The sequence below is a fragment of the Pelodiscus sinensis genome, chromosome 4, assembly GCF_049634645.1.
Source record: "Pelodiscus sinensis isolate JC-2024 chromosome 4, ASM4963464v1, whole genome shotgun sequence".
NCBI lineage: Eukaryota > Metazoa > Chordata > Testudines > Trionychidae > Pelodiscus > Pelodiscus sinensis.
Genome location: NC_134714.1, coordinates 106621884 through 106649737, shown reverse-complemented (window position 1 = coordinate 106649737; position 27854 = coordinate 106621884). Strand labels below are relative to the sequence as shown.

At 43.4% G+C, this 27854-nt stretch overlaps 1 protein-coding gene across 4 annotated transcripts; it reads right to left on the bottom strand.

Moving 5' to 3' along the window:
- Positions 1-188: 188 nt before the first annotated feature.
- TMEM41B (transmembrane protein 41B) lies at positions 189-27854 on the bottom strand. 4 transcript variants are annotated; one of them, XM_075927957.1, is made up of 7 exons: positions 27625-27854; positions 20933-21050; positions 17813-17941; positions 7402-7495; positions 6327-6431; positions 4816-4954; positions 189-3258 (listed from the first exon to the last, which is right to left on the bottom strand). In XM_075927957.1, exons 1-7 carry the CDS (start codon positions 27731-27733, stop codon positions 3089-3091), a joined length of 864 nt encoding a protein of 287 aa, XP_075784072.1. In that variant the 5' UTR covers positions 27734-27854; the 3' UTR covers positions 189-3088. The 4 variants fall into 4 exon arrangements, with proteins under 4 accessions (XP_075784072.1, XP_075784073.1, XP_075784075.1 ...); XM_075927958.1 differs by having other exon boundaries at positions 27652-27852; XM_075927960.1 differs by lacking the exon at positions 27625-27854 and adding an exon at positions 23270-23359.

Genomic DNA, 27854 nt, shown 5'->3' with positions numbered 1-27854 from the left:
TTCGCTGTGACACTACAAACAACTAACTAAACCTATTCTATAAGGCTAGACAACGCATTGAGATTGGCTTAATTTTTGTAGGCCCTTACTTGAGGTCTTCTGAAATAGTAATTCTATTCATAATAGATTTACCTAAAAAACCTGTGTGTTGAGAAAAATGAAGATAGTGCACATAAAAGAAATAATCATTGTAGATTTGTATAGTTTTGTTTTATTATCAAATGCAAGAGACATTTATTAATGGTGTCTTGGAAGTATTGTTTACTGAAGTACGACAACTCCAAAAATAAAAGGTCACCTAACAATTCAAAATCCCTTGATATTTCATTTTATATTTTCTCTTCTCAGTTCATGACAGACACTGTTTCCTTGTTAGAAAGCTGTGCCCACTTAATCACTTGCTGAATTTACTCACAATGAAAAGGTGGCATTGCAAGTGTTCCATAACTGGTCCTTAGTCCACATTCTTTTCTGTTCATTCCAATATCTGTAGTATTCAGATACTCCCGAGTAGTTCCCAGGGATGAGGGATTATTCAAGGAACTTCTCTGGGTATCCAATGAAGATACACGTGGAACAGCTGACTAGAAGTCAATTGGGTATTTGCAGAAGAGCACTATAAGGCAAGGTTCTATGATGTAAAAAGCTACTGTGCTGGGAAGCAAATTAGAACTTGGTTGCAACAGCATGAGGTTCATAACATAGCTTAGTCCCATCTATACAGTCAATTGTGAGTACCTCGTAAAATCCAAGGCTCTAGCATGATTCACGAGAACTTGAAACAGTTGTTATAGAAGGTTCTAAAGTGAGTCCTTCAAACTGCAATTTGACAACGTAGATGAAACCTAAAAGTAGACTCTCAACCAACCTAAGCCAGGCAGGACACAAACACATTTTGCCATGTCATTGGACTAGCAATGGTTCTAAACCATCTCTAAAGAATTACTTCCCCCCCCCCCTGAGATTAACACTACAGAAGGAAGAAGCCTCACTATTCAGACTGGTGGATCTAAGGTCTTAGATATTATCAGCCTTTATAACTAAAGTACATTTAGACTAAAAATTATATACCCACAAATGCTCAAAGCTTTATTTTACAATGAACCTTGTAAATAGAAGTGATAAAAGATTGCCGTTTTAGCTAGCAACACAACCACCAATTTGTTGCGCAGTCCACATCTGAATTAAAAATTCAATGGACACTGAAAAGTCAGTTTACATAAAAGAAAACCAGATGACAAAAAACAGTGTAGGCAATGAATATATTTCCTATGTATTTATACATAATACTGTGATAAAATTAGTGAGTCAAATCCACGTTATGTTACAAAAGAATAAAGCTGTTTAAGGTACCAGTACCTTTCGCAGTAGCACGTTTATAGTACCAGGGGCGGATATAGGGCAGGGCGAACAGGGCAGCCGCCCCGGGCCCCGCGCTTCAGAAAGCCCCGCGCATGCGCCGTGGTGCCGCTGCGCATGGCGTCACTGTGCATGCGCCGTGGCAAAGGGGGGGCCCCGCGGAATTATGCTGCCCGGGGCCCCGCAAAACGGTCATCTGCCACTGTATAGTACTGTTCTCATATTTAAAATGCTCCATGATATTACAAGATTTTCAGGATGAGAAGACATTGTCCAAAATTTCAGCCAAGTAATTCCTGAAAACTGAGCATTGCAAAGCAGGTACTAACAAGTCAGGACCCAATATAGCCAGGTACTTAGGTAGTGTCTAACTTTAAAGTATGCAAGAAGCACTCACTTCAATGGGACTTACACACTTAATTAGGCACATACTTAAATGGGAGCTTATATTTTTAAGAGGTCCACTGACAAAACAAACAACTGACAGCAGTAGTGATAACCATTCAAGAGAAAGCACTGTATATCTTAGTGGATGATAAAACAATGCTCTTTATTTGGAAAATGAATTGTAGTCTAGTAGCCCACCACCAGTTACCCACCAATCAGAACATAGGATGCTGCCTTTTAGGTTTGTAAATACTAAACTGTAAGATTTTCATTACATGATGAACTGAGCTTTATATGGCAATATTTCAGATAAAGAAAAGAATTGTAATAATTTGTATACCTGATAAAACCTTTTTTGTCAGATGAGTTGTAATGGCAGCAGATGACTGTTGCCTAGACTTAGATTCCACCCGCCTTAAAATTCTTAGGCTGTATTACTTGAGAATTTGGAGAAAGTCACATAAAATTAGTCTATTTGCTTTAATTATTTAAGGACTGAAATATACTGTGTAACAAAAGGTGGTAATTATCTTAAATTGGCGGGATAAATCTATGCATATGAAATACTGACAAAACTAGACAAATAAAAGTCTCTCAATCTCAACAAGCATAAAATTAATCAAGAAGCCAAGATAAAATTCTGATCTCCTCTCCAAAAATAAAATCTACAGTAGGGGAATGATTTGACTGAATTTGTTAATTCAGTTAATAAAGCAATTCAAGTATTTAAACTGAGACAACACTAATGAAGAGAATGAAGCATTTTAGCCTCCTGCAGCTTTACATTACTAGAGCTTAACGTACTGTGCCACCAGAAAAGTCTTTTGTTTTATAAGTGAGTGCCACTGTATATTACATTATTCTAGGGCAAGTAAGAACAACATGTAAATGGGAAAAGTTAAAAATTGAGGAGAAAAGTATTTAAACCATTAAGTTACATGCAAGTCTGCAGAGTCATGTAGAATGATACAAATTACATTGACCAAAAGTTATTTCAACTTTCAGAAACCAATATTTGTAGGTTGCATTTTAAATCTAATTTTGCATTTCTGCCTCACATATGAAGCAGAAAAAAGTTAATCTGTGTTTTGAGTTCCCTCATCTCATCAGAATAAAACACTGATGATTTGGCCTACAAAACTACATGTAGAGTATTTCGGACCATAGTTCCTTGAATTTCAGACAGTAAGATGTGTTCCTTTAAAGAAATAAGAATGTTCTTATCCATTGCAGGTCTTGCCTTTTTTACACTGCTGAGGATCTGATTAAAAAAATAAACATACGAGTATTAGAAATGCTGATCCTGAGATGAAATATGGGAAATTTAAATCCAGTGTGATCTTTATTCAAACTTTTGTTTAAGTTTCTTCTGGAAGACAGCTGGCAGAATAGAGAGGATAGCTAGAATCATGAGAACAAACACAGAGTTCCAGGAAACAGCTTCCCCTGCTGTTGTAAGCTGGTATAGTGTTGTTCCTGCCTTAATTGCTACAAAAGATGGAGGTGCAACACCTATTTGTACAGAAATAAAAACAAACAATTAGTTGAGAACATTAAAAGCGCACTTTCACATTTTTTTTAAAAGCTAGCAAATATCCTCCATCTTAGAAGCGTGTTGGACACAGTTTAAAATAACATTCACAACTTCATTCATAAGTAGTACAGTATCATATATCCACCATTTTTTCTTACCTCTATCTAAACAGGCAGTGTGCATTCTTTTTCTGCTACGTATATTGCATTGACTTTTTAGGTTGCATACACAGACCAAAAGGAAGTTTACTATGTCTGATTTTGTTTCTAATGATACATTTCTGCATAGGTTTTTGTTAGCAATCCATTATGAAAGCAAACATTATACACTATTTCCAAACAAAGACCCTGAATTACCCTCCCAAAATAGAAAAGACAAGAAAGTATGCTGGCACACAGGAAATCATAGATCCTAAACACCCAAACTAAGAACACTTTACAGTTCCCATATATTTCTATTAATACGTTTTAAAAGACAATGTCCTTCTAAAAAAGCATTTTACTTAATAAGCTTTATCACAAATAGGCTGTTACATTTAAGTCTGAACACCATAGTACAATCTTGTCAACTTTTGTAGGGAAAAACAGCATGTAATTTAATGGCTAATAAATAAAAGTAATAAAAAAGTGTTAAAAGTGTAGCTTAATAAAACTACAAGGCTTTGATATAATTTTCCTGTGACACAAGGAAAAACAGGAGTTTCTGAAATGTCTCCAAAGCACCTAATCTAATAGACACATCAACGAATAAATGTATGTTGGCATCGTAGGGTGATAATTTTTTAAGGGGAAAATAATTCACTTGTTCAACAAGGTAGAAATAATTCCCATCCTATAAGATTAATTTAGTTACCACTTGCTTTTAGGTTGTCAAGAGACATAATACTTAACTCTAAGATCTCAAAGCATCTGGGGAAATGGCACACTGACCAAGATCACCCAGCACTCCAGTATCAGAAGAAACTGACATCAAGGTCTAGTCCAGTGTCACATACAACTTCCTACACAGTTAACAGTTCATAGACCAGGTATAAGGTATTTTTAACAAAATGCAAACCAAACACTATACAAAACATATTAAAATTTGTTAATTATTAATCAATTGAAGAAAAATTACAGCAATAAAATTGGAGAAAAACCCAACATATGAAAACATGTGATTCTAACAAAACAATTTTGCATAAAACATTAAATAAATCCGAGTTTCATGTTTTCATTACACAACAGTTCTATATTTTTTTAAAAATCACAAAACGAAACAAAGGGTAGTACTGTAGAGCTCAGCTTTGGCATGTAAGCTTAGATAATTTAACTTCTGTCTCATTTTCTCCCAACTGTAAAATGGGAATAATACTGAAGAAAAGTAAAACTCCTGCATATTATGATGATCAGTTCCACAGAAAAACAAATAAAACTGGTCATGTAATCCTTCTGTTGACCAGCAGATGGTACTGTAAATTATGCTGTGAACAGGAAAAAAAAAACCCCTACAATAGGGTCCTTAAAAAGCTTCAATGTATTAATCCAAATTCTTACCTAGAAAAGTACCAATGAAAAATACTTTCAGTGGCACATTTATTACAGGAGATGTTATATTGATAAACCAATTAGGAAGAAAAGGCGTTATTCTCAAAAATATTATGTAGTTAATGAGATGTTCTCTGTGTCGTTCAACCTGTCACAAAATTAGAAAAAAATTCAGTAAAATCCCTGTATTTGAAATACAACAATCTTACTTTAAACACATTAAACACAGCTTATTTAGTGCCTCTGTAGCCTAGTTATAAGCTAAGCTATATATATACTTTTCATTAGTGGAAAATTAACAAAAGCAAAAATAAATTTTTAATATTTAAACAAGTTCCTATTGAAGTATGTGAGAAGGGCCAGGAAAAAAATGTGTTAAATAGTGCTGACGTTAGTTTAGAAATTCTAACTTTTGGGATGGGAGTTAGACAAGTTATATCTGCTCAGTGAGCTAAATTAACTCACGTTTTAATAAGGGAAAAGGTTCAAAGTACAGATGTTAGCATGTAGTTGTTTACAAGATTAGCCAATAAGCCTGGGTTTATCAATTAATCGAGTAAATGACTACACGCACCCTCCCCTTGCTGCCTCTATATTAGAGGTAGTAGGGGGGGGGGAGGAAGCCAGGTTTTAAGTCAGCTCCTGCAGTCACCTATCTACCCCCCTCCCGCCACTTACTACAGAGGCAGCAGTGTGGGGTGGAGAGCCAGGAAAAGCCAGCTTCCTACAAGCACCAACTCCCATGGAGCTGCCTGCCCCCCACTCTGCGCTACTGACTCTCAGGGGAGCAGGCGGGAGCTGGTACATGCAGGAAACCAGCTTTCAAGCCAGCTCCCTGCACATACCCCCGCCCCCTCATAGAGGCAGTAGCATGGGGGGGAGGGGCAGATGGAAGAGCTGATATGAGCAAAGAGCCAGCTTTCTACCTCTGCCAGCTGCACATAGCCATCTCCCCATTTGCTGCCTCCCACAAAGCCAGCAGTGTGAGGAGGTGCAGGCAGGAACCGGTGCTTGGGGAGAGCCAGCTTCCAGCCCTGACAGAGCTGCCTGCCCCCCACACTGAGGCCTCTAATAGAGAGGCAGGAGCAAGCAGGAGATAGGTAATACTGTACACTCAGTGAGTAGCAGCATTTGCTTTAAGGAGAATATACTTGGAGTGAGATACTAGGTGTGAGTTATAATCAGAATCAGCCATTTCTTATTAGGCTTATTGTGAATACCCAAACCCCTTGGTTATGTCTACATCGCACACTCTTGCACAAGAACATATGCAAATGAGGTGTGGCGATGAATATTGCCATGCCTCATTTGCATACTTAATGAGCCACCATTTTGTGCAAGGGGCTTTTGCACATGAAGACATAGTCTACACTGTCCTTGCACAAAAGACCCCTCTTGCACAAGAGCCATTCTGCCAGATGTTCTTGAACAAGAGAGTGCAATATAGATGTAGCCTTATGATTCCATCTTCTCCCATTTGCATTTTCTCATAGCACAAATGTTTACAAAAGCAAATTTACCTGCTCTGACCATTTCACTGCTTTCTCTGTTAAATATCTGTACACAACTGGCCGTCCAACTAAGTACGAAAGCATATAACAGAAAGAGGCTCCAAGTCCAGAACACTGCAAACGAAAAATAAAGTGAGAAGAAATACTTCGCAATTTGTACAACAATCTCTAATCTCTACTAGTTTAATTAGCAATAAAAGGCCTGGCTGCATACAGCTATCCACTTTGGCTGCTTTACAGGACTTTCCTTTTAATTGTTTCTTAGCCACTCCTACATATACATAGATAACAGCAATTTAGGAATCTATTTTTCTTTAACAGCTTTGTTTAGGCAAAAAGATGCATTTGTTTACATCCATTTTGACATGTGTAACAAGATTACTTTCAGTTCCAAAAATGCTAATCACCCAATAGTAACAATATGAATAAAAGTAAAAAACCTCTTAAATGGATTCTAAATAGATTCAGATTCTTCCACTGTGAAAACCCATTACCCTCTAGGGCCCTCAATAGCGCGCTCTCGCTCTCTTCCCTTCCCCCCCCCCCCATTTTTTTAAAAGAAAACTTTACCCCAAGTTCTTGGAGGCATTGTTTTTTTTTGTTTTTTTGTTTTTTTTAAGAGGAGGACAGAACACTCTCTGAATCCTGTCAATATAATTCAAAAACCATTTTTTCAGCACAAAACTCAGTTTAAAAAAAAAGTTTCAGCTAACCAATGGAAACTGGAGAATTTTTTGGGGAAAAAATGTGTACTTATTGTGATGTATGCAGTATCTCTCCAGTTTCGTAATGTAACAAAAAATACAGACCTAAATAATTTAATCATCTGGTCAGCACCCTGACCCAAACAGCTCACACCAATGACGTCTGATTGAACACTTTAGAAATATGGCCTTATCAGTTCAGCACATTTCCATTGCCTCATTGCACTGTTATGATAAAACCTTCACTCCCCAACCTCACTCATTAACTTCAGGGGTTCATCAGCAGGGATTTTAGAGTGCTCCTAAACCCTGCTTGACCACAACAGCAGTCCTCTCAAATGCCAATTTATTGGAGGACAGGGGGAAGAAAACATACTTACCAGACAAACAAGAAATAAGGCCAACGGGAATGGATAAAGGAACCCTGAGAGGATACTGAGAAATATAGAGCCAGGTATAGCAAATGTTTGCAAGCTGAGTGCTTCTCAGTTAAGGACAGATCACGTTGCTTAGAAAACTTTTACATTTTTCAGTTTAAAAGTGAAGCTAAACACTAGAAATACGTATATCCTCAAAATACTACTGTTGGCATAAGTAGATTACCTTGCCCACCTCAACTTTCACCAATTTAACAAAGTCTTTGTTGCAAAGACATTTTAGTTAAATCAGTGCAAACTGTTTTCTTCTTTCAGATTTTAGCATTACTGTTCATTTGAGTGAAAGGATCAAACACCTTTGGTAAGGTACAGTACAAAGAAGATCAGATTTGACCTCTATAGTCCCAAGTTCAATAGTCCAGAAATGTCTGTGGTCCCACATCCCTGTGGGTGCTTCTAGGTCGCCACACTCAAGGGAAAAGCCAAGCTCCACACTTAGCAATTCCTCCCCCACTCTTCCAGAGTGACCTAAGACTCACAAGCTTGGGGATGGAGGAAGAGGAGAAGTGGGGCTGGGGACACTTGGGGGGAAAAAGAGGTAGGGCTCTGCAGCCACCCTGCCTCTTTCCCTGAATGCCCTCCCTACATTCCCACTCCATCAATGCCAGCTGAGAGTGACAGCCAGCAGCAGCTCAGGGTTGGTATTGGATCCCTGGTTCTGGACCACTCAGGTCCCCTGGTTGCTGGACCAAGGAGATCCAACCTGTGCTATAAGACTAATATAAAACCCCTCATTCATTACCCACAGCACACACATACCATTCCAGTCTTACACCACATTTCTTAAATTTTAAAGGGCAGAAAGGATCACTAAAATAATCTAGTCTGACCGCACACATACCACCAGGTGAAAAGTCTATGGCTAGTGTTAATTTCTGCCCAAACCATTAACTGCTGTTTCATATTAAACACCTTTTTAATAGAAGAGCGGCGAGGAGTCCTGTGGCACCTTATAGACTAACCGATGTGTTAGAGCATAAGCTTTCGTGGGCAAAGACCCACTTCATCAGATGCATGTAGTGGAAACTTCCAGAGGCAGGTATAAATATGCAGGCCAGAAGCAGGCTAGAGATGACGAGGAGGATCTAATCAGGGAGGATGAGGCCCACTTCTAGTAGCTGATCTGGAGGTGTGAATACCAAGAGAATGCATGTATTTCGACTACATGCATCTGACGAAGTGGGTCTTTGCCCACGAAAGCTAATGCTCCAACACTTCTGTTAGTCTATAAGGTGCCACAGGACTCCTCATCGCTTTTGCAGGTTCAGACTAACACGGCTACCCCTTCGATTTTTAATGGAAGTTGCCAGAAAATCCCAAACATTGTGCGGTATTACGAATGTCAGTACTAGGATAAGATCAAACACATTTACTTCTGACATATACCAAAATTTGAAACCATGTCTTCAAAAGTTAAGGCCTAATACAATAACCTGTTGCATGGGACAACCCCTTAAAAGTGTTTAATTTTAGTAAGTGACAAATTTGCGCACAAACCAATAGTAATATTGGACTGTCAAGCATAGAGATCACCTTTGTACCCTAAATGTATTCCCTTTTAAGCACCTCTTCATCACAGGGTTCCATGTTAAGGACTACATATTTCTCACTACATAATCTGGATTATATCTTTGACACCCGTAAAGTAAGCAAGTGTATTTATGTGGGCAGGAGGGACTGTAGCACATGCAGAATCTCACTCCCTTTAAGGTGTATTTTTAGACCTAGGTTGTAAAGGAAGCCATCCAAATGCAACCCCAGCAAGCATATAACTGATGCCATGTTGTATGCATGAATCTAAAGGCAACAGTGACTCTCAGTGGTGGGACTTCCTTGTCTAGTATTTGACTGAAGTGTCAATTCAAACTCAATTATACATTAATGTTGACATTAACCATGAAATGGTTAATGAAACTGAGGGAATGGTTGCAGTAAAGTCTGAGGAAATGAGATGCTGCTTGGAAGTAACGGGGAAAAAAAGTTCTTGGGATCTGCCACCAATTCAGTTCTGTGTTGATATGTGGTGGGACTAAAGCCTTGGTCATCTTTTGTTCCTTTGAGTAGTAAGGTAACTACAGCCAAAGTTGAAGGGGCCACAAATAGAAATCTGGAAAGCGCAGTCACATAAGTACATGCCGATGTGATATACAAGTCCAAGCCAAGCCATAACCGGTTTGATTTTATTTCATATAGTAATAGCTACAATGATCGTACTCTGTCCTCTGGAAGATCATGGCTCCTATGAAGACTAACAGTGACAGGATGAAGGACGATTATTCTTGATTCACATGGAAGCACATTTAGGCAAACAAGCAGAATGCACATTTTAGGCTTGTTGCCATCTGTTGCTGACATCAGGTAGACATTGATATTTCTCCTTCACAAAATGCTTAATGGTGCTGACAGCAAACTGAAGATTCACTGCTAATACTGGTAATGGCTTGGCTCTGCTATGGTCCTCAGGTACTTCCTGTGGGCCAGGTGGAAGGCTATGCAGAAACATGAGTACTATAAGCAGAGAGCTGCAAGCCTCTATTGAGCCCAAAGGGATGGAAAGATGGGGGCAAGTGTTACTATCTCCTCTGCTCTAAGAGAAGGGCAAAGGCACCCTTCAGAAAGAGAAAATACCAAGAGAAACATTTCCCTACACTCCTGCAGTACCCCTTCTATGATTTCTAGACAAAGTAACCAAGCCATTCCAGTAGGTTGTGAGAAGTGTTTCTGAAAAGACAGGGAAGAAGCATGTAGGGGGAAAGGCAAGGAAATAGTTAGAGCAGCCAAGGCTGATAATGCACAATTCACACCTGGTGAAGAGAACAAGGGGCCTTCTAAAGGTCAGGGTAGGCTCTAGCTTGGCTTCAGTGTTGTTTCCCCACAATCTCAAACCTGCTGCCTCCAAGAGCATGTGATAGAGAGGACAGTCTCCTTGAGTCTTGGGGGCTTTCAGACGGTACTTGGATTGTCAAGTCTAGGAGTAAAAGGGACCTTTCTTTTGGAAGTGATATATATTTTAAAAAATTCATTCTCTCTCTCACTCACACTCACGATAGGGAACTGGGGTGCATTCCCCTAGTGATTACAATGGGCACTTAAAATCTTTGAGTAGAGCACTTAAACTGTTTGCCTTTCAAAGGGATGGAGTTCAACAGTCAGATCCTCCATCATAGAGAACTACCAGACACGTGAAATCAAGGCAGTTCATCTCATGGTGATGGCAGCGTCCGATATAACTCTGGCTACCTATAAGGATATCTTTAAACCACTGACCTTTCTTCATGAGCTCTAAGTTGCCTCTTGCCCTGTGGGAACCTTGTCTGAAAAGTTGACTTGCTTTCATGTTACAAGGTTATATTTTGAACAAAGCGAGGTATTTTACTTTAGAACAGAGCTTAGTTATGCAGAGGAATCTGTCTTATGCCAAAGATGTCCAATTTTATCATCTCTTTTTCTGGGATGCCTTTTACAGAGCTGGATTTTTCCTGTTCTGCTGATATCACAAGTCATCTTAGGTTATGGCGTTTCAAAGCTCTTCCTAGTTGCTCTTTTTTACTCCTATCAGAGGAGGGAGGAAGAGTTGTTGGGGTCTGCCAAAGGAAGATTATACCCTTTCCCAGTTCACGCATGCCCTCACTGATAGTAAAGGCAATCCTGTCTGAGTCTGACATCCTGATCTTAACCATAGAATCATAGAGCTGGAAGAGACCTCAGAAGGTCATCAAGTCCAGCCCCCTGCTCTAAGCAGGACCACTTCCAACTAACTCAACCCGGCCAGGGCTTTGTCAAGCCAAGTCTTAAACACCTCTAGGGATGGAGACTCCACTACTTCCCTGGATAACCCATTCCAGTGCTTCACTACCCTCCTAGTGAAATAGTTTTTCCTAATATCCAACCTGGACCTCTCCCACCACAACTTGAGACCATTGCTCCTTGTGCTGCCATATGTTACTACTGAGAACAGCCTTTCGCCATTCTCTTTGGAACCTCCCTTCAGGAAGTTGAAGGCTGCTATCAAATCCCACCTCACTCTTCGCTTCTGCAGACTAAACAAACCCAACTCCCTCAGCCTCTCCTCGTAGGTCATATGCTCCAGCCCCCTAATCATTTTGGTTGCCCTCTGTTGAACCCTCTCCAATGTGTTCACATCCTTTTTGTAGTGGGGGCCCCCAGAACTGGACACAATACTCCAGGTGTGGCCTCACCAGAGCCGAATAAAGGAGAATAATGACATCTCTGGATCTGCTGGCAATGCTCCTCTTAATACAATCTAATATGCCATTAGCCTTCTTGGCTACAAGGGCATACTGTTGAATCATATCCAGCTTCTCATCCATTGTAATCCCCAGGTCCTTTTCTGCAGAATTACTACTTAGCTGGTTGGTCCCCAGCTTGAAACAATGCTTGGGATTCTTCCATCCCAAGTGCAGAACTCTGCACTTGTCCTTGTTGAACCTCATCAGATTTCTTGTGGCCCAATTTATCTAAGTCACTCTGGACCCTATCTCTGCCCTCAAGCATATCTACCTCTCCCCCTAGCTTAGTGTCATCCGCAAACTTGCTGAGGGTGCAATCCATCCCCTCATCCAGATCATTAATAAAGATATTGAACAAAACCGGTCGTAGAATCGAACCTTGGGACACTCCACTAGAAAATCGACCGCCATCCTGACACCGAGCTCTTGATCACTACCCGCTGGGCCCGGCCTTCTAGCCATCTTTCTATCCATCTTATTGTCCATTTATCCAATCCACATTCCCTTAACTTACTGGCAAGAATATTATGGGAGACCGTATCAAAAGCCTTGCTAAATTCAAGGTATATCACATCCACTGACTTTCCCAGTTCACAGAGCCAGTTACCTCATCGTAGAAGCTAATCAGATTGGTCAGGCACGACTTTCCCTATGTGAATCCATGCTGACTATTCCTAATCACTTTCCCCTCTTCCAAGTGCATCAAAATGGATTCCTTAAGGATTCCTTCCATGATTTTTCCAGGAACCAAGGTAAGACTGACCAGCTTATAGTTCCCTGGATCGTCCTTCCCTTTTTTGAAGACGGGCACTACATTTGCCCTTTTCCAATCATCTGGGATTTCTCCCGATCTCCTTGACTTTTCAAAGATAATGGCCAAAGGCTCCTCAATGACATTTGCCAACTCCCTCAGTACCCTCGGATGCATTAAGTCCAGCCCCATGGATATGTGTACAGTTAGCTTCTCTAAATAGTTCCTAACCTGTTCTTTACCCACCAAGGGCTGTCCAGCTTCATCCCATCTTGCATCACTTAGCGCATTAGTCTGGGAGCCCACCTTGTCCATGAATACAGAGGCAAAGAAAGCATTGAGTCCTTCAGTTTTCCCCACATCATCTGTCACAAGTTACCTCCTTCATCCAGTAGAGGCCACACATCCTCTCTGATTACCTTCTTCTTGTTAACATGCCTGTAGAAACCTTTCTTGTTATCCTTTACATCCTTAGCCAGTCGCAATTCCATTTGCGCTTTTGCCTTCCTGATAACACCCCAGCATTCTCGAGCTATACATTTAAACCCCTCCCTCGTCATTTGCCCAGGTTTCCACTTTTTGTAAGCTTCCTTTCTATGCTTAAGTTCACCAAGGATTTCCCCTGTAAGCCAATCCGGTCTCCTACCATGTTTGCCTCTCTTGCTAGGCATCGGAATGATTTCTTTCCGTGCCTTCAATAAGGCTTCTTTAAAATACTGCCAGCTGTCCTGGACTCCTTTCCCCTTCATGTTAGCATCCCACGGGATTCTGCCCATCAGATCTCTGAGGGAGTCAAAATCTGCTTTTTGGAAGTCTAAGGTGTGTATTTTACTACTCTCTTTTCTTCCTTTCGTCAGGATTCTGAAATCTACCATCTCATGATCACTGCTTCCCAGGTTGTTACCCACCTCTACTTCCCATATTAGTTCCTCCCTTTTTGAGAGCAGAAAGTCAGGCTGTGCATGGCCCCTGGTCGGATCCTTCAGCACTTGTGCCAAGAAGTTATCCCCAATATTCTCCAAAAACTTCCTGGATTGCCTGTGTACTGCCGTATTGGTTTCCCAATAGATGTCAGGGTGAATAAAGTCCCCCACAAGAACCAGGGCCTGCGATATGGAAGTTTCTCTCAGTTGTCCGAAGAAAGTCTCATCTATCTCATTCACCTGATTCGGTGGTCTGTAGCAGACACCAACCACAACATCACTGCTATTGTTGTTTGCACCTCTAAACTTAACCCATAGACTCTCAACAGGTTTATCCTCCATCTTTATACTGGAGTTCAGAGCAATCATAGTGCTCTTACATATAGTGCAACTTCTTCTCCTCTTCTCCCCTGCCTGTTCTTCTTGAACTATCTATACCCTTCAATGACAGCACTCCAGTCATGCGAGTCATCCCACCCAGTCTCTGTTATCCCAATTAAATCATATTTCTTACACTGGGCCAGGGCCTCCAGTTCTTTCTGTTTGTTGCCCAGACATCTCGCATTAGTGTACAAACACCTAAGATAACCATTTGATCACCCTATCTTCTCCATTCGAATCAGGGGTCCTCCTTTGTTGCTTGTTCCTCTTTGCATTTCTTCCCGGTATCCGACTTTCCCACTCCCCTCAGGGTTTTGGTCATCATCCCCTGACAAATCTAGTTTAAAGCCCTCCTCACTAGATTTGCAAGCCTGCCCACAAAGATGCTCCTTCCTCTCTTTGTTAGGTGGATCCCATCTCTTCCTAACAATCCTTGTGCCCAGAACAGAGTTCCATGGTCAAAGAAACCAAAGTCCTCTCTGCGACACCACCTGCGCAACCACGCATTTACTTCCTCAATTCGACGATCCCTGCCCAGTCCTCTCCCTTCAACAGGGAGGATGGACGAGAATACCACTTGCGCTCCAAATTCTTGGATCCTTCTTCTCAGTGCTCCTTAATCCGCAGTAACCCACTCAGGGTCATTGTTGGCCTTATCATTAGTTCCCACATGGAGAAGCAGGAAGGGGTAGCGCTACGAAAGTTTCATCAGTTTGGTAAGCCTCTCGGTCACATCCTGAATGCGAGCTCCCAGTAAGCAGCACACCTCTCGAGAGTCCAGGTCCGGAGGGCACATGGATGACTCAGTCCCTCTTAGAAGGGAGTCCCCGACCACCACCACCCGTTGTTTTCTTTTGGGGGTGGTGGCTGTGGAACCACCATCCCTAGGACTACGCATCCCATGCCTTCCAGTAGATGGTGATTCCTTCTGGTTTCTTCCTTGTAATGTCCCTTCCTAAGCATTCAGCACTGCAGAGCCTGTGGAGAGAGCCTGAAAGCGATTACTTACCTCTATAGCATTGGGGGATTCCCGTGCTGGCCTTTTTCCCCTTCTAGAAGTTACATGCTGCCAGTTCTCTTCCTGGTCCCGTACTGCCCTCTCTGGTTCTTCCGCCTGCCATGCTTGAAGGGTTAAATGCTGCCTTCTATTGAGGAAGTCTTCATCCTCTCTGATCGAGCATAGGGTCGACACTTGGGACTCCAGTCCTCTAATTTTTTCTTCCAAAATGTCGACCAGCTTGCACTTAGTGTAGATGAAATCCGTTCTTTCTTCCGGGAGGAAGACAAACATGGCACACTCCGTACAGGTAACAACAGCAGAGCTATCACCATCCATTGCTGCTGTCCTGGAGAAGGGATTTAAGAAGCAAGGCAAGAGAATCTCACACCCTTCCCAACTCCCTCTCTAAACTCCCTGTTAGCACTCACCTGTTCGCAAGCTCCTTGGTCACTTGCCCACTGCCTTAAAAAGCCCTGGAGTTCCTGAAAGTCCCTCCCCCTACCAGGGCTCAGCCAATCAGCAGAGGGTTCTAGAATTCAAACTTTAATTAGAAGCCAACAGTTTCTACCTGCCAATCACAGCACACACTCCATGAAGTGGAGGGGGAGGGCAAAGGGAAAGTGGAAAAAAAAAAGCCTCACTCACAAACACGGGAAACAAAAAACATACACCAACCCTCACTCACAAACACAAGCTCAGCACACAGCAAGAAAGCCCCAAACACAACACACACTTCCCTTAATGACCAGGGCTCGACAAATTAGTCAATCTACTCTCCTGGGGCGAATAGATTTTAAGCCGACACAGTGCCGCAGAGCGATTAGCGCATGCGTAGCGTGCCAAACAACGTGGTTGGTGAGCGGACCTTCTCCTCAATTACAGATTTCAATGCCCAGGGCCTCAGAGAACCAGGTCAGGAGGACCTGGAATGCCTTGACAGGTGTTAGGTGCAATTGCCCTATCTAGTGGCAGCAACTTCTTCAGTGGAGAAGGAGGCTGATGGAGCTTTTTTGGTGCAGTCTTTTCAGAGGCCCGTGTCGGGCAAGCAAGGGAGGTCTGGCTAATGACGCTAGTAGGGAGCAAGATCTTCTCCGTAAGACATGGGAGGGAGATATCCTCCCATGATGGTGTTTCACGATGATCAGTAGGGACAAGGTACTTTATTCATTGGTAACAGAACTTGCAAAAATTTAGCATTATTTATATTTAAAAATGCTATTCTGATGTTAGATTAGACAGATTAGATCTAGTGATGGGCAACCAAGACTAGTGAGTAGGCTGTATGAGTGGGTCTCCATGGCATGATTGCCCACCACTGGATTTCAATCTGGCCCCACTGGGCATGTAGCCTGCTGGGGTTCCACCTGAAGCCAGCATACCCCCTCTCTGCCTCATTCCTCCACGTCTCTTGCTCTCTGAGGCACACTTCCAATTCCTCTCCCGCCCACCAAGAGTTTAACAGCTGTGAACACTTGATTCACAGCATACCGCAAGCAAAGTGCAGGCCTCCACTGTCCCAGTGTGCAAGAGGCATGTGGGAGACGAGGACAGAAAGACGTTCCACAGGCTGCAGGCAGAACCCCAGTGTAGAGCTCTGCATGGATACAAAAAAATCTGTATCCTCAGCCACATCCATAACTGCAAAAGTGAGCTGCAGGTATCTGTATCCATATCTGTGGATATAAAGCAGATATCCGAGGCTTTGGAGGGCTCTATCCCAGTCAGCCGCATGTAGCCCACCGCTATATTAGAACAACACAATAAGCGCAGAGTAAAATGAACCAAGTGTGCAATTGCTTTGTAAGCATATTTCAAGGGTTTGAGATAAAAACATCATAGCATGCACACTGGAGACAGACTTAGGTCAGCTAATCTAAAAGATATTTAATTATTAGAGTAGCAGATATCACAGTGTTTAGACAGCTGATTTTTTTTAAACACTTGTTTTGTTACCTTACATCCATCTTTTGTCATTTCAACTCATTTCCCTTTTGTATAGAATCCATTTAAAATATGATCTGTGAACTGCTTTTGGGAATATAATCAGCTGTAAAATAAATTACTAACAACCCTGTTTTGAGTTACCAAAACTATTCATACTGAATTCGAGCAGACCTCCTCCACTATCCTTTTTTTAAAAATTTTAAGTGGAACAGCTGTTGAAGGTTCATTTTTATCACCATTACTAGGGCTCGACAAATCATGTAATTTACTCGCCTGTGGCGAGTAGATTACAAGCCGCAAAGCCAGCGCAGCCCGCAGAACCACGCGGCTGGCGAGCAGGGCTCGCCGCCACTTGGCGAGCCCAGACCATTACTAATTAACATATTCTGAACCCTGCACCATCAACAAAAACAGAATTGCTGTTTAGAATAATAGTCTGTATTTTAACTCCAAATGGCTTGTACTAGTTCGTTCACATAAAGAGATCCAGCAATTTTGTATAAAATAGACATTACATAGGTGTGTGTCTGAAATACATTTTAGTAACGCCCCGGATATAAGTTTAAATTCTCATATTCTTTTCATAGTAGCTGTAATATAGGCCTTGCTTGAATATCTCAGGAACGTGGGGCTAAGCTTAAAAAGCAAATTGAGATTAAGATCTCCAAGGTCCATAAAAATTATTTGAAACAAATGAACCAATATGTTCTATAATACAAATTAATTTAAGTTAAATATTAAGAATCATTTCTAAAAAGGACGCTGTCAAGATTGGTGGATTTAAAACAATGTTTTAGCTGCATTTACTAGTGTATATATACACAAAACTTTCCTCCCATGAGTCCATTCTTATAAGCAGGCAGGCACTGAAATACCCAAGGGGGAAAAAAACAAAACAAAACAAAACAAAACAAAACTTTGTACTTCAGAGATCAATATTTTTGTCCATTTCAATACTGGCCCAAAGACATCCCAATAGTTACATTTTTAACTTTCATCATCTGTTTAAAACCAGTCAGGCAGTTTACATCCCTCCACATTTTTCAGAAAAAAAAATACAACTAACTGCAACTAAACATCTTTCACATCAACAGAAAAAGGATACAAAACATATGTGGCAAAATAAGCCACTAATACTTGGACATAGAAGGTGTCTTTGTATCTGGAGAGGACTTTTCCTAAAGCCTTAGCATCATCCATGTCTCTGGGAATCTTTATACATTCTCTCTCTCCTCTAAAGAAAAAAGAATTTCAGGAATGTTAAGTAATCAAACACAGTCGCCCCAATATAATATAATAAAGAGCTATAATGTAAGCAAAACAATTAGTCTAATTTCTGGTGTGAAAACACAAAACTGTGAACCCTGGTCTCACTTAGGAGTTATTTTGAAATAATTCCCCTTGTTATGAAACAAGAAGCAGAGCACATGCACACTATCAAGCCCGTTATTTTGAAATAATAACTTCTGCTTTCCATGAGAAATAACAGTTATTTCAAAATAATTATTTTGAAATAGCAGTAGTATGGACACTCCACTGTTGCTATTTTGAAATAAAATACTCCCCCAGAGTCATTCAAAGCAATTACTCCCCGTGATTCCTGGGGCTCTAAGTTGAGGTAGCACATCCACATTAAGGGAGCCTGCCTCAAGACTTATTTCAAGGCTTCTCTGTAATGTGGACAAGCTATTTCAAGAGAGTTATTTTGGGAGTTATTTCTACATAATTTCCTAGTGTAGACATGCCAATACTCTGCAGCTCAAACCTTCAGATAATTGTAGGAGTTTACAACATTTTTTTTCTCCTTGTTCAGATTACATGGATGACAAAAAAATTAAAATTGAGATTTTTTGGAGGAGGGATGGAGTGTTTCATCCTTCACAAGAAGAAACATTTTTCAGGTGTTTAACTCTATGGCTGTGTCTAGACTGGCCAGTTTTTCCGGAAAATCCGCCGCTTTTCCGGAAAAACTTGCCAGCTGTCTACGCTGGCTGCTTGAATTTCCACAAAAGCACTGAATTCCTACTGTAAGAAATCAGTGCTTTTTGCAGAAATACTATGTTGCTCCCGTTCGGGCAAAAGTCCCTTTTGTGCAAAACTTTTGTGCAAAAGGGCCAGCGTAGACAACTGAGATTTGTTTTGCGCAAAAAAGCCCCGATCGCGAAAATGGCGATCGGTGCTTTTTTGCGCAAAAGTGCGTCTAGATTGGCATGGACGCTTTTCCGCAAAAGCACTTTTTGCGGAAAAGCGTCCATGCCCATCTAGACGCTCTTTTCCGAAAATGTTTTTAATGGAAAACTTTTCTGTTAAAAGCATTTCCAGAAAATCATGCCAGTCTAGACGTAGCCTATGAGTGTGTACTTTTTAAGGATGGAATCTGTAGTACAATTTTTTATTGTTATATCTTATTTAAGTGAAGTGTGCAATAAAAATGTTATTGATACTATTGGTAAAAGCAATACTACATCCCCACTGTGGACTAGGGATGTAAAATCTTGTTTAATTGGGTAAACAGTTAAATGCAATTCAGACACTGCATTTAACCAATTATGGAGGTTTGTGTGTGGCTGCTCCAGCTGGGCTGGAGTGCATCCACTGAGGTCAGGCTACAGCACTCCACGACAGGCAGAGGCCACACCAGCCTGGCTGTCTCTGCCGACCCCCACATAGGCTGAGAGCCAGCAGCCTCACACACGGGGGCCAGCAGGGCTGAATCAGCCCTCTGGCCAGGACTGGAGGGCTGCTCCCAGGGACTGTTCAACTGTTATCCAGTACGCATCACCTGTTAAGGGTGATGCTTACCAGGTAACCATTTACCTGTTAATTTCCCTATTGTGGACATAATTATACCACTACATAAGGCTTTGTCTACACTACACGTATTGCTTCTTCCACAAAAAGTAAATGAAGTGCTGATCATGCAAATGAAGTGTGAGAAAATGCTTATCTCCGGGAGAGGCATAAGGATCTTGCACAAAACAGCCACTGCTGGTTTTTGCGCAAAAACCACTTGCGCAAAAGGCATTGGAAGAGATTATGCAAATGAAGCTAGAGAAAATGACAATCAGCGTGTCATTTGCATTGATTCTTCTGCAAAAGTAGGTAGTGTAGACAAAGCCTCAGTGCCTTATACAGGTATAGCTTAGCTCCCCCATCCATATGAGAACAAACAATACCAGTATAAAAATGACATTTGTACCAGTATAACTATATCCAAACAGGGGAAGGTTGTAGTGCTTAAATTACAGCAGTATAGGTAAAGTGATAATACTTTTGCTTCTAGACTAGCATTGGCAGGCTGTCTTAAGCACTTGCTTCTGGATATTTTCAATCTGACTTTTTATAAATTTGACTTTCTGGATTGTCTTATGAATCTCCTCCCTTACCCCTGCCTTTCACATTTTTATCAGGTTGTGAAAATGTTGAGTTATGTCAATCTGTGAACCTCCTAAAACTTTTAGCTGTAAAGCAGGGGTTTCAAATTCATAATCCATACCTTTCCCCAAGCCCAGATCCTGCTGCACCAGGTCCCCCTACTCCAGCCTCCCTACTGAGGGACGCAGCCTCAGGGATTACCGGGAGGGGGGCCTGGTATGGGGCAGGTGCAGGGGTTAGGCCTCCCCACACTCACTGCAACAGTGGAAGCCGTGGTGAAGCACAGCAATCAGACTAGCCTGGGCGATGGTAGCAGAGAACAGCAGGCTGCTACATCGCTCCGTTTCCCTGCAGCTCTCTCCACTGTGGTGAATGCGAAGGGTATCTGACTCCTGCTGCTGCCCCAGCCTGCTCAGGACCACATAGGCTACCCTGAGTGTGGGGGACCATCCCATCTATAGGATGGTTGGCACGGCTGCCACAAGTCACCCAGCAGCCATTGCAAACCATCCAATGGACAGGATGGCTCTGCACATAGCGCCACAGCAACATCCTGGCAGCAGTGCAGAGCTAGCAGCCAGAAGCTGCTCTAGCGCCACCGTACTGCTAGTTGGGGGAAGACTCAGGGTGGGTTTAAATTATTTGAGGGTAGGGCCTGGAAACATGCAGTAGGGTACACCTGGCCAGCTCACCCCCTCACTCCTGAAGCACTGCCAGGGGAGTGCCCACTGGCCTACTAGGAGGATCTAAGTACCACCACTAGCTCTAACATAAATTGACTTTTGAGACCTCTGTTGTAGAGGATACTACAAAGAAAAGCCAGCAAATGAATCCTTCTTAATATACTTACTCACTAAGCTGTGGAAAATTTTTATATACTAGAAACATAATTGAAGCAGCAGACAGAAAGATAGACGCTAATATGAGGAGTGACGTTCGTGCTGATCCACCTTCTGCATGGGCCTTTCCTAAAATTAAACAAAATTATAGTAAAAGATAAATACTACGGAACTCAAAATTAAACTTATTGGAAGAATAAGTATATTGTCGATAACAAATCTTCTCAACAAAAAGCTCTCTCTCTCTCTCATATTCCCTAGAAGTTTCAGGAAAAATCTTGCATTCCTTAATTGAGCAAAGCTTCCTCTGACAAATCCAAATAAGGACTAATTACTTACTTCAATTAATACATTAAGGGAGAAAACCTGTTTCACACCTTTGTTAACAACAGTAAAGTAACATTAGAAACAGTACATTTTTTGCCAAAAATTCCCCATGACTGGTTTGGCTACAATAAACAAAATGCTGAATCCATGTTGTCTAACTGCTTAGTGAAGATCTGGCTCTGCACTAACTCAGGCCATTTCACTCTACAAGAAAAGGTATCTTGAAACATGTCAGCTAATCAAGGTAAATCCTATGGGATAAGTTTAGAAAAGACATCTTGCCTTTTCTATAGGATTTTTACACATACTTAACATATTACTTATTAACAACTAGTAGCCCTGTAGTATCTTAAATACTAATCAAAATATATAGAATCATGAGCCTTCATGGGCAAAACCCACTTCATCAGCTGAACTGGAGTGGAAGTAACAGAAACCAAGATAACAGCAGAGGCAGTATCTGTCAATTGTAGGAACAGTTTAATTATGCTAATTAAGAACTAAATGTGTCCCATGCATAGCTTTTGATGTGGCAGAGAAGATATTAATTGGAAAAATTGGCTTTGTAGTGCACCAAACCAGTTAATGTCTTTGTTTAGGCCTAGAATAATGGTGTCAAATCTGTAGATAAATTACAGTTCTGCAGATGCTCTCTGGAATTTCACTAATCAATTACTTTGTTGAAAAATGTCTACTTTTAAATCCATGACTGAACATCCAGGCAAGTTAAAATGTTCCCTTTTCAGGTTTGTTTTGTGTGTGTTACCATTTCTAATGCCTGATTTGTGTCCATTTATTCCTGGCTTGGCCAATGTACATGGCAGATGGGCACTCCTGGCACTTGATGGCATAAATCACATTAGAGGATGTGCAGGTTTATGAGCCCCTAATGTTGTAGATTACATGGCTAGACCCTGTGATAGTATCACTTTTATAGATGTGGACAAAGTTGGCAATGGGGCTTGTTGCTAGGCTAGGTTCCAAGGTGCATATATCTGAGGTATGGTGTGCGGCTGCTGGAAAGGACTTGCTTCAGGTTGAGGGGGGTTGGCCTATCTTGAGAGATACCCTGAGCCCTCTCCAGTCCTGAGCACCCTCCTGAACCTCAAAACCCTCATCTCTGGCCCCATCCCAGCACCTACAGCCCAGAGCCTGTAAACCCTCCTGTACCCCAACTCCCAGCCCAGAACCCCTCCCCAAACCTGGAGCCCACCTCCTGTACTCCCAACCCCACCTCAGAGCCTTCACTCGCAGCCAGAGCACTTGTGCCCAACCCTGTCTCAGCCCTGAGCCCCTCAGCCTTTCTAGTCAAATCCCAAGCCCCACCACCTGGGGCTGAAGCCTAAGGGCTTTAGCCATGGGTGGAGGTTAGGGATGTGAAGGACTATTCGGTTATCCGATAAGCAAATGCCTCAATCAGATAGAGGCAGCAAAGGCGGGGGGGGGGGGGTACTTCAAAGTGGCAGCACCATGCGGAGCCTGGGGTCAGCCGCTCCACGCGGCGCTGCCACTTTCAATGCCACAAAGAGCCCAGTGTTGGACTCCTCGTGGCATTTTAAAGCAGCAGTGCCATGTGGAGCACAGGGTCATCTGGGGACCCCTCAGCTGATCCCGGGGTTCCATGCTTTCGACTTTGATTAGTCGATAGGGTACCTCCGTCTTTGGCTTTCAAATAGTCAATGCAAAAATGCATCAACTATTCAATTACCCAATTCTTAACATCCTTAGTGGAAAAACAACAAATAGTCTGGTAGCACTTTATAGACTAACAAAACATGTAGATGGTATCATGAGCTTTCGTTGGCACAGCCCACTCCTTCAGATGAGTGGAGTGTTGGATGTCTAGGACTAAAATAAATAGGGGAGATCAACATGTTTTGTTAGTCTATAACGTGCTACCAGAATATTTGTTGTTTTTTCAGTTTACCTGTACAGACTAACTCGGCTACCCCCTAAAGATCCTTAGTGGAAGTAGCCAGGTTGGAGGGCTTCAGCCTTTCATCCACTGTGGAAGCACTTACACAGGCTCAGGTTTTGGTCTCTCCTCCTAAGGTCATGTAGTAATTTTTCTTGTCAGAAGGGGGTGGCAATGCAATGAAGTTTGAGAACCCCTGGTGTAGCGGATACTCGTTTCCTAAGTAAAATAAGCTTTTGTTTTTAAAGAAGCATACCTACATCTACACTAAAGCTTTTGTCAGCATAGCTATTTTGTTAAAATATAGAAAAAGCAAAAATTGTAAGTGTATACCTGCCCTTAGTTTCTCTGCTAGGGCTCTACAATACAAAAATCCCAAGGTGCTGGTTTCATTTGCAGCTCCTGGTAGCATGATTATGATGCCACTATGCGACATGCACAGCAGTCTATTGCATTACCATTTCATTGTTGTAAGCAAGCAATGAGATGATGAAACATAACAAAACAAGGGCTGTGAATACTTTCGAGTTTATTTACTTTGTCAGTTTGCCTTGAAATCAGCACAAATGTTTACCATATTCTCTTAATATTATTGCTACTGTTTTGTCTGAAATGCTAGAGTTACTGCATCATTCAGCTACAGACTTAATTGTGTCTTTTGGGTTTTTTACCATCACCTTCTCCAGGATGATAATCTATTTTAAGGGAAAAAAAAGTTTCCAGATGGAACTAATGTAGCAAAATTAAGCATGTTTTAATATGTTCTCCATTCTTCACCCATTCCACCCAAATCTGTTCTAGGTTTGCAAAATAAACAGTAGAGAATTTACTGCAAGTGGTTAAAGACTGTAAACTGCTGTAACACTATGCCAGTTTCCAAACTGTAATGATATAAAGCACAACCCAGAGAAGGTGTGGCAACTATTGTGATTATCAGACCAAATACACATGGCTGCCTTCCATAATCAGGTGTACTTGGGTATGTTAAATGTGTTTATTTAGGTCAATGTTTCTCATAGTGGGCCAGAGGCCCACTTTGAGGAAGCTGCTAATGGGCCACTCTGGTTTGATTACTTACTGTCTCTGTAGCCATAGAGCAGGCATGTCCAAAGTCCGGCCCGCGGGCCAATTGCGACCCGCGGTCGGATTTAATACAGCCCCCGCTTCTCCCGGCTCCCCGGTGCTCCTTTTAACTGGCACGCGCCACTTCGGGCCGCGCTGCCGCCGCCGCCACGGTCCTAGACCCTGCCCTGTAGGGCACGTCCGCAGCCCCGCTCCCCCGCTTGGCTGCGGGTTCGCCCTGCCCCCATGAGGCCAGCGTGCCCTGCACTCTCTGACCCCGCGGGCCCTCCGCTTTGGGGCTGAGAGTGCGGGGACAGCCCCCGCTTCCTCCCCCTCTCCTGGCTCCCCGGCACTTCTCTGAACTGGCGCGCTGCGCCGCTTCCGGCCGCGCCACCGCCGTCCATGGCGGCCGCTGCGGTCCTAAAGCCTGCCATGTAGGGCACGTCCGCAGCCCCGCTCCCCCGCTTGGCTGCGGGTTCGCCCTGTCCCCGTGCCGCCGTGAGGCCAGCGTGCCCTGTGCTCTCCTGTGCTGCAGTCCAGATCTCAGTTTCACCCTTCACATTAGTGTAGGCAAGTTTTTTTTTTCAATTGAGATGAATACATTGTAAAATCTCAGTTAATGTCAGTTGGTCTAAATCAGTTATAAATATATTTGGACACAACATGTATAGTTGGTGTTATGTTCCTGTTCATATTTTTTGAACTTAAAAGTTGATAATATGTAATGTACTTTACAATGTTCCTGACATATATTTCAGCTTCCTGGATTTTTTTTTCATCTGGCCTTCAGATATGAAAGGCAGAGTGATTTAACACCTGTTTAGATTTGTCATCCATGTGACGAAATGAAAAGTATGCCATTTGCAATAAACTTTGCATAAAATAGTTAATTTGCATTTAATTTTAATGGTTCAAAGAATGTCAGGCAAAATGGTCGGCCCTCACGCATGTTCACTTCATCAAATCTGGCCCTCTTTGAAAAAAGTTTGGACACCCCTGCCATAGAGCCTTGCAGCTCCCATTGGCTCTGGTTCACCAGTTGCAATCAAGGGGAGCCACAGGAAGCAATGGGCAAGGCCACACTGTTTCCTGCAGCTCCCTTTGGCTGCACACAGCAAAAATGGAGCCAATGGGACAAACTGGAGTGGCCCATTAGCAGCTCTCTCAGAGTGGGCCACGGCCCACTTTGAGAAACACTGCTTTAGGTAAACGTAACTGCTGAAAATTTGTGAAGAGGAAGCGGTAGCTCCTGCAGAACCGCCTTCCCTCTTCTCCACCGGCACTGCTGCCCCTGTATAAGCTGGCTCCGTGCGCACACCGGAGGGGCAGAGGGTGCTGGAGCAGAGTGCAACCATAAAGATTAACCGTTGAGCCCAGGTTCATCAATTAACCAGGTACACATTCATATCCTTACACCTACTAGGGCAATGACATACTTAGATAGAGGTGGGAAGGGATTTTCTATTAGTTTAGAACCATATAAAATTACTCCACTATTTTACATACCCAGTATACAGAAGTGAAAGGCCCAATCTTGCAAGCCACTCCATGCAATTAGGGCTATATGAGAGGGTTGCAGCACTGGAATCAAATAATTTATTTTCATTCTGACCTCCCTACCATCAGGTTAGGTCACAAAACAGTGTTCTGTACAATTGTGTGTAGTTCAATCCTTCATAAATATTATGTCCCTGAAAATGCCCAGCCCTGACAACCGGAACAAGTAACAGAATTCACAATTCATAGATGCCACAAATCCAAGAATGGTTCAAGACAGCACCCCTCACAAACAACAGGGAAATCTGAGCTGACCAAAGTGAGATGCCTGCTTTAAAGACACTCAGATCCTAACCACTGGGTAAGTGACACATATGCAAGGGAAACACTGGGGGGCAGAAAGGGGGGCACCAGGGGTAACTGGCAGGGAGAGGCTTGCTCCCTTGCTTACCCTTCTGGAAGAGCAGAGATGTCCATCAGCACAGAATGAATCTGTTTGCTTAGCAGCAGCTGCAGCCAACAACACTGCCTACCCCCTTCCCCAATCAATGCCACTTCAGTGACTTGTATGCCCCTGAACATCAATCCCAAACAGTGCTCCCCTCACATCCTTACCAAACCAATCCCACCTCATTTAACCCTTCCCCAGATACTGACCAGCGGCACTTTCCCTGCCCCAAACCATCTGAGCCCACAGGATACCCACCCCAATTCCTCATTGCACCCAAATCAACTTCCCCTCAGTGGCCCTCCCTAGATACTAACCCCACAGATCACCTCCCCTTGCCTCAAACCAACTCCATCTCAGGGACCCTGGTCCTACATAACTTCCCTCTTAGCTGTGCAGCAGCAAGGGCCCTGTCCCCAACTAGAGTGGGAAGAGACATCTCTCATCCCAAGGCCCAAGTCATGGATCTGCCACTGCCAGGAGAAGAATGTCTTCCCCCCAGCCCAGCTGCTGCTGTGCAGAGAAAGGGTCGAGGGAGTTCTCTTTCCCTGCCAGACCAGGAGGAGCCTGCATCGCACACCCCCTTTGCCCAGCTCCACCCAGAACCTACACCCCCCAGCCAGAATCCTCACCCCCACACAAAACTCAACCATCAGTCCCAGTCCTGACTCCCTCCCACTCTCCAAACCCCTAGGCTGCAACCCTGCCACATATCAGCTGCACATTGGTGAACATAACAAAATTCATTCCATACATGCATGTGAAAAAACAGGAAATGCTAGCTCCCAGCAGGCACACTGATGCTAAGGTGCAACTCCCCAGTTCCCCCACTACTCCAACCCACTCCAACTCATTGCTTCAGAGCCACTCTCCCTTCCCCCCTGTATCCCCAAACCACCTCCATACCCTCTCCCCATAGACCCCCTCTCCCTCCCCCATGTCTTCTCCCCACACACTGACCCAAAAAGCCTCTCCCCCCACCCTCCAGTGACCCCAAACCACTCCCATCCCCTCCCCGACACTAACCAACAGAGACCCTCTCCCTTCCCCCATATTCCCTCCCCACATACTGACCCACAGAGCCCCTCTCCCTGTCCCCATGTCCTCGCCCCACACATTGACCCAGAATCTCTCTTCCTACCCCAGTGTCCCCAAACCACTCCATCCCCTCCCCACTAACATGTCCACAAAGTCCCTCTCCCTACCCCCATAGCTCCTCCTCACACAGCCGCTCTCCCTGCCCCGCAGTGTCCGCACACCACCCCATTCTCTCCCCCCACACTGACCCACGGAGCCCTTCCCTGCCCCCATAGCTCCTCCTCACACAGCCCCTCTCCCTGCCCCGCAGTGTCCGCACACCACCCCATCCTCTCCCCACACACTGACCCACGGAGCCCTTCCCTGCCCCCATAGCTCCTCCTCACACAGCCGCTCTCCCTGCCCCACTGACTCACGCCGCCCCTGCAAGCGCCAGGCAGCACCTTCAATGCCCTGCCGCTGGGGCAGGGGCCGGGCGCGCGCCTGGTCTCCGGGACTCCGCTCCCCGGCTCTGCGCTGCGCCATGTCGCCGCACTGCCAGGAAGCGGCCGCCTGGCGAGACTCAGGCCCAGCCCAGGCCGCCCCGGCATCAAGAGCCGCGAGAGGAGGCGGGACCCGCCGCTCCCATCACCCCATGGACGCCTCA